Genomic DNA, 13,852 nt, shown 5'->3' with positions numbered 1-13,852 from the left:
AAAGAAAGAACCTCAAGTTTTAAAACTATCAAAAATTAAAGAGGGAGACAGAGACAAAGAGATAACTAGACTAATCCATTTTTTATTAGGGTGAAATTTATCTTTTATTTTCTGCATTTTATTTATTTATTTAATTTTCTTTCTTTCTTTTTTTGGTGAGGAAGATTGGCCCTAAGCTAACATCTGTGCCAATCATCCTCTATTTTGTATGTGGGACGCCTCCACAGCATAACTGATGAGTGAATTTAGGATATGAAAAGTCACATAGAGTAAATAATTTAATTCTCCAAATAGGCTAAAAAAGGTGTCAACTTTGCGAGCCTATTCTTATGCATCATCAAATGAAGGATAACCACTGCTAAAACTAGAGCTTCTGTTTCTTTTCTTGGCTATATAAGGAGGACTGTGCTCACCTCAGACTCCATCTTGGTTGAGCTCATAAGTCAGTGGTCTGATTGTATGGGACTTCTAGAAATAACGAGTTGTCAACTAGTTTAGTCAGGACCAGTGGAATAGAGCTAAGGTCTACCTGCTTATTCACTTCACTAATCAGATAACAAGCTGAACTGCCTCTTTATGCCCAGGTGAGCTGAAACTTTCATGCACCAGACGAGATAAAGGTTCTCTGCAATTGAATAATTATATTGATATTTACATAAGAGAATTGATAACAGGTGGCATCAAGCTGTGATCCAGTTGTCAAGCATGTCGCCTCACAAATGAGTCCCAAGGTAAAGACATGATTGAAAACTAGCATTTTCTCCATTCCAATGTGTTAATTCCAGGGTTAATACGTTCAAAAGATTTAACTGCTGGTTCAGCCTAGGCACTGACCAATCAGAACACATACCAGGGTAAACAACTGGTACACCTGTGCCAATGTATTCCTGCTGAACATCCACCAGCCTTGGTGAGTCGTTTGTTGGTTTTTTTTAACCTGGAATTATGAATTGGCTGGGGAGTTTCTTCCTTCATAAACACAATCATTCAGTTATAAGCCTTATAAACAGAATGAGTAGTCATCAAAAAAAGCCCTCTAATCTCACCTCACACTGCTGAAAAATTACCTCCATCCACCACGAAGGAGACAGGCCACCCAAGAGCAGGTTTTACATACACCCTTAAGAGCACCATTAAAGGGAAAAACATCAGAAAACTGGCATGATGTTCCTGACAGGCCTGCCAGCACCGCTGGGTGAGGATGCCTCCAGCCAAACCACAATTCCTGCCATAATGAAACAAAATTATGAGACAAAAGAAAACATCTTGCTCTAGTTTAGGCAAGTTATAAGCTAAATTATCCTTGAAAATCCTTTGGAGGGAGAAAAAACAAGCCTAATTTGTAAAGGAGAAAAATGAGGCCATAAGCAATTGACGGTGGAAGTGAGTAAGCAGACACATTTGTCAGTAGCTCTCCTAAGTGTCGAGTGCTTGACAGCAGGTAAGTGACTGAGTGAAACTTGCAGTGTCTACAAGAGAACTGCGCAGATGCGATGATGAATAACAATGGGTGTTGAGGAGACAGTGGAGATCAGTGAGGACTGTCAGCCAGAAAGTGTGTGCCCATCTAAAGGGGACAGCCACCATTCATTGAGGCCCTGAGGAAATGAAGGCCCAATGTTGATGGATCTTCCCATCTTTTAGTAAAAAGTCAGTCATATAGGTGTTTATCCTAAATTTCTTGATTTTCAAATGTAGACAAAATTTTGGAAAAAATACTTTTTTATCTTTCTTTAGGTCAACACCATGTGTGTGACAAACTGAACATATGCAGGTCACAAGTTGCAATCTCTGATTTAATCAATTGCTTCATTCATTCAAAAACATTTTCTGAGCATCTACAGAGCACCAGATACTGGGCTAGGATATAATTCATAAGACGAAACTCCTGCCTTCAGAAATCTTACAATCCAGTGTAAAATAGAGATGATTCCCAAGTGATTATAAGTGGACTACAAGTGCCTCTGGGGTATATAACAGGGGACCCTAGCCCAGACTTTGAAGAGGGTCAGAAAAGCTTTGCCAAGGAAGTGATATCTAAGTTGAGACCAGAAAGGTAACCACTAACCCAGTGTATCTGTTAGCTTTGGCTGCATAACAAACCACTCCAAAACTTAATAGCTTAAAATGACAATTTGTTTAGCTCATGATTCTGTGGGTTAGCAATTTGGCTGGGCCTAGCTGGGCAGTTCTGCTGATCTGGGACTTGGTCATGCATCAACAGAAAGCTGCTAGGTTGGTTAGAGGTTGGCCGGGAGCTGCTGGTTTAGGATGGCTCCAGCTGGGACACCTATCTCTGTTTCACATGGTCTCTCATTCTCCAGTAGGGTAGCCCAGGTCGTTCACATGGCAGTTGGGCAAGTTTCCAAGAGAATAAGTAGAAACATTCAAGCCTTTTGGAGGCCTAGGCTCAGAAATGCCACATCATAAGTTCTGCTGCATTGTATTAAACGAAGCAAATCCCAGGGCCAGGCCAGATTCACGGGAAGGGAAAATGGTCTCCACCTCTGGATGGAAGTCACATTGCAGAGGGTGTGCATACAGGGAGAAGTGAAGACTGTGGCCATTTTTGCAATATATTTCACCTGATAAGAAGGCATGGCATGTGCAAAGACCAGAAGATAAGAGAGAGCAAAGGGAGTTTGGGAACCTCCAAGTTGTCTGGTACGACAGGAGCAGAGAAGGCCAAGAAGTCACCGAGGAAAGATGTGACAAGTGAGGTCAGAAGTAGCCACATCATGAAGGGCCTACCATGTATGCAGCCCAGTAAAAGAGAAAGATTAAAAAAAGGGGACTGGCCCAGTAGCACAGCAGTTGGGTTCACACTTTCTGCTTTGGCAGCCTGGGGTTCACCAATTCGGATCCCAGATACAGACCTACGCACCACTTGTCATACCATGTTGTGGCAGGTGTCCTACATATAAAATAGAGGAAGATGGAAATGGATGTTAGCTCAGGGCCAATCTTCCTCAGCCAGAAGAGGAGGATTGGTGGCAGATGTTAGCTCACAGCTAATCTTCCTTAAAAAAAAAGAAAAGGAAAAAGGCTTTCACCCTGCTGATTATCTATATGGGGAATACAAGACAGGTGCAAAATAAATACAAGGCAAGGTTGAACATAAGCATCCTAAATAAAATGCTCTGGGGGCTCATCCAAAGGAGACATCATATCTAGTTTGAAAAGTTAGGGAAGGCTTCATGAAAGAAGCAGAAGTCAAGCTGAATTTTGCCTGGTAGAGATAAAGAGGTAAAAGCATCAGTGTTACCTGAGGTGCAGGGGAAGGGAAGCCCGAATTATATATAATAGCAAGCGGTGTGGTTTGGTTAAGCTGAGGGTAGCAGTTCTCTATCTTCTTCTACCTTGACCACCTGAAGGGTGATGTTCATTTGTGACACTCTCCCACATTCATACGCTGATAATGCCAGAGTTCAGACAGGATATGGTGTTGCGTAAGATCGCCAGCTCTCTGGTGATAACCTCACCCTCTCCTGCCCACTGGTCCATTGTGACCCTGAGTTTGAGTTCCGCTGTCACAGGCTTTTGTAGGGGAGCAATGGAAGATACAGCTGAGAAGATACGTTACAGGCAGAACCTGGAGGTTCTCAAACGCCAGGCTGAGGAATTTTAACTTAGCAAAGGCAGTAAAGAGTCCCTAAATGTTTTTGAACAAATAAAAACATAAATTGAGCTGCATTTTGCAAACATTCATCCGACGAAAGTGTGAAAAATGGAGCAGGAAGAAGCTAGGAAAGAATGTTTCTTTGCTATCCCCTGGTCACGGCAGGCATCACTAATTGATCAAGGGACTTTTTCTTGAGAAGCCCAAACAGATCCTCCAAATTCTTCCAAACTTAGTCCTCCAAGGGTAAAGAAGGAGGTGGAGCTGAAAAACGACTTGGAACCTAATGGCCACCCTGGGGCTGGAGACAACCAACCATGTAAGAGGGGAGACCCCATTTGGGAGAGAAGCTGAGCCAAGTTGGTACGTGGAGGTGACAGTGGAAATGGAAAGGGGGAATACATCCGAGAAGCGTTGGTGAAGTATGTCGCTAGGATCTGACACTCGCTGAATGTAGGAGGTGAAGGAAAGGGAAAAACAAACATCACTGCAATTTTTTAAGAGTAGGAGAGAAGTGTGGTACCACTAACCAAGAGAGGAGACTTAGAAAAACAAACTGCGAAGGGAAGAAGAAAACGGATTCAGTTTGAGTACTGGGTATAAGCACCAGGCCTAAAAGCATTAGAATGAGGGCTGAGGTTAAGGTTTGCAATTACAGCAAACAGAAATCTCATGAATATACTATTTCTTCCAAGATTCCAGCAACATTGAAAAAAGGTGTATGGGAGAGAAACAGACTTCTTATTTCTCCTAACAATATTACATCGTTCAAGATTTCTGGCAGAACCCAGAAGAGGAAGAAAGGTGGAAAGCAGTGGCAAAAGAGTTTTGTTTTTCTTTTGCATAAGAAATGCCTCCTGTGTTGCATGCCAGGCCACAACTCGAGCTGAAACCTCACGTTTCCCACTCCATCTTTCACCCTGTGCTCTGTGTCTGAAGTTCTGACTTAAAGAAACACATGAAAGGGGCCAGCTGGCAGCATTAGTGGTTAAGTTTGCAGTGCTCCGCTTTGGCAGCCTGGAGTTCGTAGGTTCGGATCCCGGGTGTGGACCTGGCACCACTCCAAGTCACACTGTGGTGGTGTCCCACATAAAATAGAGGAAGATTGGCACAGATGATGGCTCAGGGCCAATCTTCCTCACACACAGACGAAAAAGAAACACATGAAAGACTTGATCAATTTACGAAATTCATTTTTCTGCTACCTCTAGCTTAAGACAGTTTTCCACGCTACAAAAGTGGAGGCCCATCTTCAGAGGAGAGGAGCTGAATTTTCAGTCGTTCCCTTTACAAGGAGATGATAAAGAATTGTGGCTTAGAGAATGAGTTCTGGCTTAAGATTTCTTGTGCTCAGATCCCAGTACTGCCTTAACCTGAGCAAGTCACTTGATGTCTCTGTGCATCTATTTCCTCATCTGTAAAATGGGAATAATAGTATCCACCTCTTAAGGTTGTTACCAGGATTAATTGAGAAATACATGGTAAGTGCACTCAATTATTAAATAAGATTTCTTCATAATTTGTTGCTGCCGTTAGTGCTGAGTCGATTATGACTTCTGACTTTTGTCTATTAAATTTTATGTTTAGCAGGAGGCAGCTGTTATTTACTAGGAAATTCATACAGAAAAAAATCAAGCCATGGTATTTATAAATGTAGCTGGGTTAAAGTAAAGGAGAGATTATGTTGGCAGTAGGTCAGGGACCCAGGGACGCCTTAATTTTGCTCTCAGCCCATTCTCTTTTTTAAAGATCCCTGAGAGAAATTCATGATCGGAGAATAACACAAGGCATATCTGATACTTGCTGGGGCCTGGGGCCTGAGCCATAATGAGCCGGGCTGTTTGGCCTGGGCCACAGAAGGGAGAGGATGTTGCTAAAGCTAAAGCCCATAGCTGAGTCACAGATCTCTTTGCTACAACAAGGGGAAACACATTGACCAATAAGAAGGAAAAGAACCATGAACATCCAGAGTATTTGCTGCAAACCTTGGCAAACTGGCCCCTTTTGTTTTGTTAGAACCATGGAGTCCATTCTGATTTCTAGCGACTCTGTGCATAGCAGAGCGGAAACGTGCTCTGTCTTTTTGCTCCATCCTCTCTCCTTCCAGCATTCTATCAGGCAGTACCCCGCTGCTATTCATAAAGCCTTCGTGGCCAGTATTTTTGGAAGTGCGTGGCCAGGTCCTTCTTCCTAGTCCATCAGTCTGGTAGCTCTGCTGAAAGCTTTCCACCATGGGTGACCCTGCTGGTATTTGAAATACTGGTGGCATAGTTTTCATACTCACAGCAATATGTAGCTGCCACAGTATGACAACCGACAGATGGGTGGTGTGGATCCCTGACCGGGAAACGAACCCCAGCCGCAGCAGTGAGAGTACCGAATCTTAACCACTAAACCATCAGGGCTGGTTACTTCACAATTCCCTTGATTTTTTTTAGTTTAGACACTCTTATCAAGTGCAAATGAATAATTCCTCTTATACACTAACATAATCCATGGAGAGTTCTCACATTTTCTAAAAGGAAAATTTCCTTTGGTTTAGCATGACTAGACCAAGAACTTTAAGAACCTATCAATGAACGAGTGCCTCCTATAGCATAATTCTCAGAGACTTCCCCACCGTCTGAGAAGACAGAAGGTGATGTTGGCCATAGAGTTAATCTACTGTGGGTGCCACTCAGACCCAGTCTCCATGTATATGAAGTTAGGGAGATGGACTTCAACAAATGACCTTCCACATTTGGGCCTGGCAAATTTCTTATTTGTGCTTCTATTAACCCAAAAAGGTAAATGAGCTGGAAAAGGATTTGAGTACTCTTTGACCTCAGCTCCAACGATTTACTTATAAAGTCTTCTTATTATTAATATAGAAATATAAAGACAGGGTTATGTGATTGAATTAGCATAGTTCAGAGCCAGCCCTGACAGTCTAGCTGTTACAGTTTGGCCTGCTCCACTTCTGCAGCCTGGGTTCAGTTCCCAGGTGTGGAACCACACCACTTGTCTGTCAGCTGCCATGCTGTGGTGGTGGCTCACATAGAAGAACTAGGACTTACAACTAGAGTATACAACTATGTACTGGGGCTTTGGGGAGGGGAAAAAAGAGAGAGAAGAAGATTGGCAACAGATATTAGCTCAGGGCAAATCTTTCCCAGCAAAAAAAAAGATTTCCTTAAAAAAAAAAAAAGAGAAAATTAGCCTAGTTCATGGATCTGAACATTTAGGAAACTAGTAGCTTGACCTTGAAAAGTGACCTGTCCAGAAAACTCCCCATTTGCAAACCCAGAGTTGTCCCACTAAGCAAACATGGTCCTGGGTCTATCATAATGTTTTAAAACAATACAAAATAATTTCTTCCTGATGCTATTTTTTCTCCTAATGTCTTACACCAGCACATCATTTCTTTATCAAAGAATTTTCTGCAACAAGTATTGGCAGTGGTGTGCTGCTAAGTGTTTGACAACTGGCTCTCCAGGAATAAAAAGCCCTGGTGTATAACATTTGCCAATTTCTGTGGTGTGAAAACTCCTACCACGGCTGATTTCAAGCTACCAAAGGAAGTCACTGAAAATGAAGTTGGGAAGATCTGTACACAATTGGCTCTGATGAGCCAGTATGAACTTTCTTCAACACAACATTGTCACTGCACAAGCCACCTCTTCAGCCACCAATGAGGCATCTCTCAAGTATAGTCTCAGACGACAATGCTGTCCTTGGGGCTAGAGAGACAATTCGGAGCAGGAATTGACACTGGATTTTCCAGGTGGCTGTCAAAACCATGTCCAGCTGATATACACTGCTTTCTTTTGTATCATAAATACATTTTAAGGCTTTTTTTTTAATGTCAGCTGTTCTTCCCAGACCAGGCCAGTTTGGAAGAGCAATCAGGAAATGTGGGTAGCAATAAAAACAATATTGAAAACAGTTCCAGGAGATTCTTTGAGGCCGTTAGGCACCTCATTCTTGGCAGAATCCCAAGAAGTTCACATTACCCTCTGAGCAGACATTAAAATTCTCCTTCACAGTCACCAGTGCCCTTCTCTGCACCGCCCTCTTGTGGTTTCAGGGGCTGCCATAATCTAGGAATGACTAACCCCTGACCACCTTCTTTCCTTCTCTTCAAGTGTCATATTGTCACGGCAGCTGTTCGCAGAAAGCTGTGAGGAAAAGCCTCATAAACCTTGGGTACAAATTTTGGATCGTATCTTTTTGGAAAAATTTGGGACAAATTCCCTCATGGTGAATGGGAAGATAGCTGAGTGGTACAATTTAGAGTTACAGGCAAAAGCATCCCTTGCTTCAGGGAGCCTGGGTGTCAGAGTTCCATCCTTTAGGGTGACCTCTGATATTCAAATCCAGCAGCATCGGGTGATTCTTATCCTCCTGTTTTGGAGTCTTGATCCCATGGATGATATCCATGGATGGATAACTGGCCATTTCGAAGTTTCTAGTACCGTTTTTTCGAGGGTACTCATTTCACCCTGATGCTAGTAGAACATCAGGTGCCTGCCCCGAGGGATGGCCCAGATTAGCTTGGTTCCTTCTCGCCCTCTCTATAGTGTAGTTGCATTAAAGACTTGATGTGGTCTCTACTTTTCTCGCTTACTGTTGACTTGACTGGTCTCCGCAAAGAAGCAGGCACTTCCTTCTCTGAGGGGAGACTAGACAGACTGGCAAAGCTCTCACTGCAGAAAGGCTTTGGGAAGGTGCCTGTTTGGAAGAATATTCAGAGCTGGCTCCAGGCATCTCTGCTTTAACCAATGAGGCAAGGTTTCCAGGTATCACTTCACAGCACAACTGTTTCCTTTTGGCAAAGGTGATTGGGATGGAGGCGTGCCTCTCCTCATCCTTTTACCAAAAAAAATCGACTTCACAGGATCATGGAGGCAATACAGAGAAAAAGTATGTGATATTGCTGTGTAAACTGCAGAGTGCTGAAAAGATGCTAATTATCAGAACAGCAGCTCCCCAGACAGAGTTAATGACTTAGCCCATTTCTTTCTCTTAAACTTTATGCACTCTTCTATTCTGGTACTTACTATTTAATGAGTGTGTCTCTTCCCACTAGTCAATTTGGTGTTAGGGTCCCATCCTTTTCCTCTCTGTATCACCAGTACCATCCCAGAGGTTTGCATACACAATCCCAGTTTTACAAATGAAGCAACTGAGGCTCAAGGAATTTCAAAGAGATAATAAGTTGCAGACATAGGATTTGAATTCACATCGTTTGACTCACACTGCAGTGGTGACATCACTCTGGCACATGACAGAAGATAACAAAAAAATTCCTGATGAAGACATCAGTGAATAAACCCTCCTCTTCTTCAACGCTTGCCTTATGAAGACTTTGCTTTGCCAATGCACACCCTATTTTGGAATCACTAGGCAACTACTAAATACACCAAAGAAATCAACCAGCTGGTTTACAGAGGAAGAGGTGTGGGGGCTAAACAATGGAAACTGCAGGATCCTGAAGTAGAAGGGAAAGTGCAAGGAGGCACAAGACAAGGAGTAGATTCTGTGGCAGTCCAAGGGCAAAGGCACGCACTGTCAGACACACTCATCTCACCTCAAGGATAATACATACCAGTGGTCTTCATAAGTTTTTGCTCATGAAACCCCTAAAAGAATTTTCTACTTCCTCGCACATTTGAAAAGATCACCTCTAAAGCTTCATGTGCTTAAATACTTGAAGAAGTTGTATTTTCTCATTTTATGTATATTATATGCATATTTTAACTGTATTTTGGCCAAAATCGTGAGCAGCAGAATCAGCGTATTAAATTTATGGAAAATATCCACAGACCCTAATTAGCCAAACCAACTTCATCATCAAATCAGGCAGCCAAATCAGAATTACTGTTAGAAAATATCTGACTGTTTTTTATTTCCAGTAAATATATTTATACATACACCCCGACCTCATGGTAACATTCTCACTCCTTAGTTGTCATTCTAAGGTAGTCAGAGAGACAAGACACAGAGTCTTTGGCATGAGTTTGAAACCAAGACAAAATGAGATGTGGTCATTTCTGTTTGCTTTGCTCTCACTGCTCTCCCTCTGGGGCGGTGTGTTCTGAAATCATCCCTTTACGTGATGCCCATCTGATTTCTATATACCTTGGGACCATAGGGAGATTGTATGCCCATAGTGAGATTCCAGATGAGTGAGAAGTTTGCCTTTATTTTCTGAAGCGGAACTCAGATGAGCTCTCAGGAAAAAATTCCTTGGGAAAGCAGTTCAAATGGAAGTTGAGGATCTGGAAATGAATTCCCTTAGATGCTAACTATGCCCATGTGCCCCTGGAAGTCTTCAGGCCCCTTCACCTGCACCAGCATGTGCATTGTCTTCTAGATCCTGCTCCCACATCCCAGTTGCCCTCCTCTCAGGACTTGGTATTCTCCAACTGGCCCCCTTGGCCACTACCCCGCAGCACCCACCAAGGTTTCTTTTGCTCGCCAATCCTCTGCCTTCAGAGTCCAGCCTCCGAATTGCTGATTCTCACCATCTTTCCTTCATCTTGGAAAAACTCCATTACTTCAGGGAGAGTGATTTTAAGGAGGTATTAAATTGATTTATAGGAAGGTGTCAATGACTGATAGCATGCCAAGTTTTAAGGTAGTGTTTGCATTTTTCACAGAGAAGCTTTCTTACCGAAAGGAGTCTCTCATTGGTTGAAAATTCAGTCAAATGTAAGAGAAGTTATGGGCAGTGGGGAAGACATATCCTAGATGATTCTAAGACAGTTTAAGACAAGTTTTGATCACTGTGCTGCAAAGCAGTAACTAGTTAAGTAGGGCTTAAGCCTGACAAGTACATGCCATATTTTAAATCTGCGGGAGGTGCTAACTGGGAAAAAGTCATCAGTGTCACATAGTTGGTGGATGTTGCTGTGGTGCCAGAAGGGAGGTGGAATCAGATCCAGACAAACTTTTCTAAGTCCCTACATCCTTGGAAATTCCACCAAATCCGAGTCTCTGGGGTAGTTCTAATCTACTCTAAATCTCAGACATTTTTTAATCAATAAAATAGAGATGTGATGAGAAAGGCCCAGGTGACCCCGTCAAGGAGACTCATTAAAAGAACTGAGATTCTAAAGGTTATTTCAGGTCATGACTAAAGTCATCAAGTTTTAAGAAAGAAAAAGACCATATCCGAGATGCTACTGCTCTCACTCAGGCATATGGTAAATTTAGAGAAGTTTGCTCTTGAAGCCTAAGGATATGAATCTTACTTTGCAAAATGGGGTAGGAAAATGGATTTCTGCCACTTGGCTTCACCAATTCAGCAAATAAACTCTGCAAACCAAATTCATATCTCCAAACGTAAATATGAAGATTTACAGAAAGAACAGCCAAAAGATAGCTTTTGAATTCCACTGTAGGTATGACATTCAAAGGACCTGACCACACCACATTGGAATTCAGACAGAATTAAAGAAAATCTCCCATCACAATCAGAAACATCAATGAGTATGAAGAATCTGCTCCCCAGCCCCCATCCCATCCCTGTTACTTATGTTCATAATGAACAGCAGGCTAAGAAACATCTGTTCCTTCTCAATGTCCAAGGGATCTTGTTTGCAAACGTGAACAACCATCTTTGTTCTCTGGGGAGAAAACAAAACACTATCAATCAAAGCAGAGCTACGTACCCAGACCTGCTGCAGCAGATGTCTGTTCAAAACCGCCTGTCATTCCTGCTGCAAGCGAGCGCCCGATGCTTCTGTATCCTCGGTCCCTGCTCTTCCCAGCAGTGCTGCAGGTTAACTCTTAGAGGCTGGATGCTCAAGCCAAGGAAGCCAAGGCTTGCCAACTTAACTACTTACGTGCTGACTCATGCCTGGAGCAGGAGGCACCCCAGCTGAGGCTGCTTATGGACACACCCTTGCACCATTCTTGGAAAGTCAAACCTGGAGTTCGTCCTTTTGCATCCTACACGTACACAGCCTGGCAAGAAGCCATTCATTTTCTCACACTGACCTGCTTCTCCTATTTGATTTGGAAAATATTAAATTCTTTCTCCACCCCATCAACTACACACCACTGAGAGGAGACTTTGTAGGACATATCAGCAGAGAGATGGAAGTTAGGACCATTTTGGATGAGTGAGTTAAGCTTGGGAGAGGGGATGCCCACACTTTTCTAGAAAGGCGGTAACTGGATGGAGAAAACTGATTGCAGGTAGGCACCTTGGTACTTTGGGAAGCAAATAAGACAGTGTTTACATTTTCCCTGGTGTCTTTCCCAGGCAAAACCAAACATCAATATTCCGCAGTATTGCCTCTGTTTTAATTACATAGTTACTAGGGCCCCTGGAGGAAAAGTTCATTCTTCTAAGGCTTTTGGACCCAGATTAGAAGGTATCAAAGGCAGGAAAAGAAAGCAAAGGCTTTAACATTTGCCCAGGTCTTTGAAGTCCACGTCATTCCACGCGTGTCACATGCAGGAGGCACAGAAGCCTAAATTCCTATAGAAATTTTGCCAGTTTTCCAATTATTGGTGGGTAGCTTAGAATAGCAGCTAAAGGGGTAAAAACATGCCCCTCATCCTCAGGCGAGTCCCTGGTTTTCTTTAGGCCATAACGGAGTCCTCCCTGGGATTCACAGGCAAGGAGAAGTTGGGTGCAAGGCAGGGAGGAGGGGTCTAAGTGTTGGTAGGAAATTGATTGCTGCAGGCAGGCAGGAAATAGACATGCAGCTGTGTGGGAATCTGGGGTTAAAGTTCCCTGTTCTTCCCCCTGATTGGAGCTGCAGAGTTGCCAGCTAGGGTTTATTAGCTACTAATTGGGCTCCAAGGCTCTGGGGACTCCTTTGCCTAAAGTGCATCTACCTTGGGGGCCTGCAAGCTCCAGGGAGTGCAAATCCATCAGTGTGTAGAACACAGCCTGTCTCGGAGACTGAATGTGTAATAACAATAATGGTGATAACAATAGCAGCAGCTACTATGTTGAAGGCTTAGTGTATGCCACATGCTTTTTTCTGTGGCAAGACCTGCTAGTTCGTACACAGAATCTGAGTCCATCTCTTTTTCCTCACCTCCCCTGCAGTCAGGAGTAGCTGTAACTGAGGTCTGGCCGATGGAAAGCGAGAAGTGATAGACACCAGTTCCATTCTTGGCCTATGAAACCCTCCCCATGTGTGATCATCCAGGCTCCAGGCCCAGACTGGGAGGGAGACACCTACAGTGACCTTGGAAGTTACAGAAAGAAGAAAGTGAAAGCAACAAGAACCACATACAGAGAGCTGCTGACCTTTGCAATTACTTTTAAATGAACAAAATTTAAACTAAAAAAAATTAAAAATTGGATGCCAACCTAAAAATGTGTTTTTCAAAATTTTTGTAGGGATATGTAAGCAAAACAGTTTAAAGACCACTAGCCTACAGAACATAGGCTAGACTCAAGCGGGGATGAAACGCACCCCAGCCCGGGCTCTTTCCTTTATCTTTGTCTGTGACGTTTCTCCTGATCAGTCTCCCACTCTGGTCACAGGAGGCTCTTTATGGTTCCTGATGTACCTGCCCTGGCCCACTCCGGCTCCAACTTTTGCCCTCGCCCAGAACACTTTCCCAGCTACTCCCCTCCTAACTGAATCATACCTCACTAAGGCAGTTTCAAAACACGGCTGCGAATTCTTTGACACTCCATCCGTGGAAAAGTGGGGATCTATGTCATCTCCCCTTGAATCTGGGTGGGCTTGTGACTGCTTGTGTCTGACAATAGAAACCATGGAAGTGATGCCATGTGACTTCTGAGGCTGGGTCACAAAAGGCCACGCAGCTTCCATGTTTCCTGGAACAGTCCTTCTTGGAGCTGTTAAAAAAAAAAATTCAACTGAGGACACTTTAAAGATCTTATTGGCTTTATTCAATGATTCATGAATCGGGCAGCATCCAGTCTAGCAGATAGAAAGGAGCTCCAAGGAGCTGTATAAAATGAAAGACTTTCACAGGCAGAAGGGAGAAGGAACAAGGAAAATATACCATGCAAAAACGGTGGGTTGGTTACTGCAAGCTTACTTTATGGGATGGCAGAGGTTTATCAGGCAGATTACCTAACCGCTAGTGCTGATAAGGCGATTCCTGATTGACTAGTTTAAGATTCCATTTCTGGGAAAGTAGAAACTGTAATTAAGTCGTGGTGTGGTGACACGAGGCTTAGCATAAGCAACTCCATTTTTGTCTTGTTTCTAACAGAACCCTGAATCTCTGTGTAAGAAGTCTGGAAACCCT

At 43.2% G+C, this 13,852-nt stretch overlaps 1 protein-coding gene across 2 annotated transcripts in view; it reads right to left on the bottom strand.

Annotated features, from left to right (window-relative positions):
* The window catches only part of ASAH2 (N-acylsphingosine amidohydrolase 2), a 113,512-nt gene extending 101,963 nt beyond the window's left edge, over positions 1-11,549 (bottom strand). The window contains exon 1 of one of the 2 annotated variants that reach the window (XM_070225030.1): positions 11,275-11,549. In XM_070225030.1, coding sequence (XP_070081131.1) covers positions 11,275-11,317 — 43 coding nt within the window. In that variant the 5' untranslated portion in view covers positions 11,318-11,549. The remainder of the gene's footprint in view (positions 1-11,274) is intronic. The other variant, XM_001501684.5, reaches the window with a different exon arrangement.
* Between the last annotated feature and the right edge of the window lie 2,303 nt (positions 11,550-13,852).

The sequence above is a fragment of the Equus caballus genome, chromosome 1, assembly GCF_041296265.1.
Source record: "Equus caballus isolate H_3958 breed thoroughbred chromosome 1, TB-T2T, whole genome shotgun sequence".
NCBI lineage: Eukaryota > Metazoa > Chordata > Mammalia > Perissodactyla > Equidae > Equus > Equus caballus.
The sequence above is the reverse complement of the archived record's forward strand: the minus strand, read 5'-3'. Positions and strand labels throughout refer to the sequence as shown.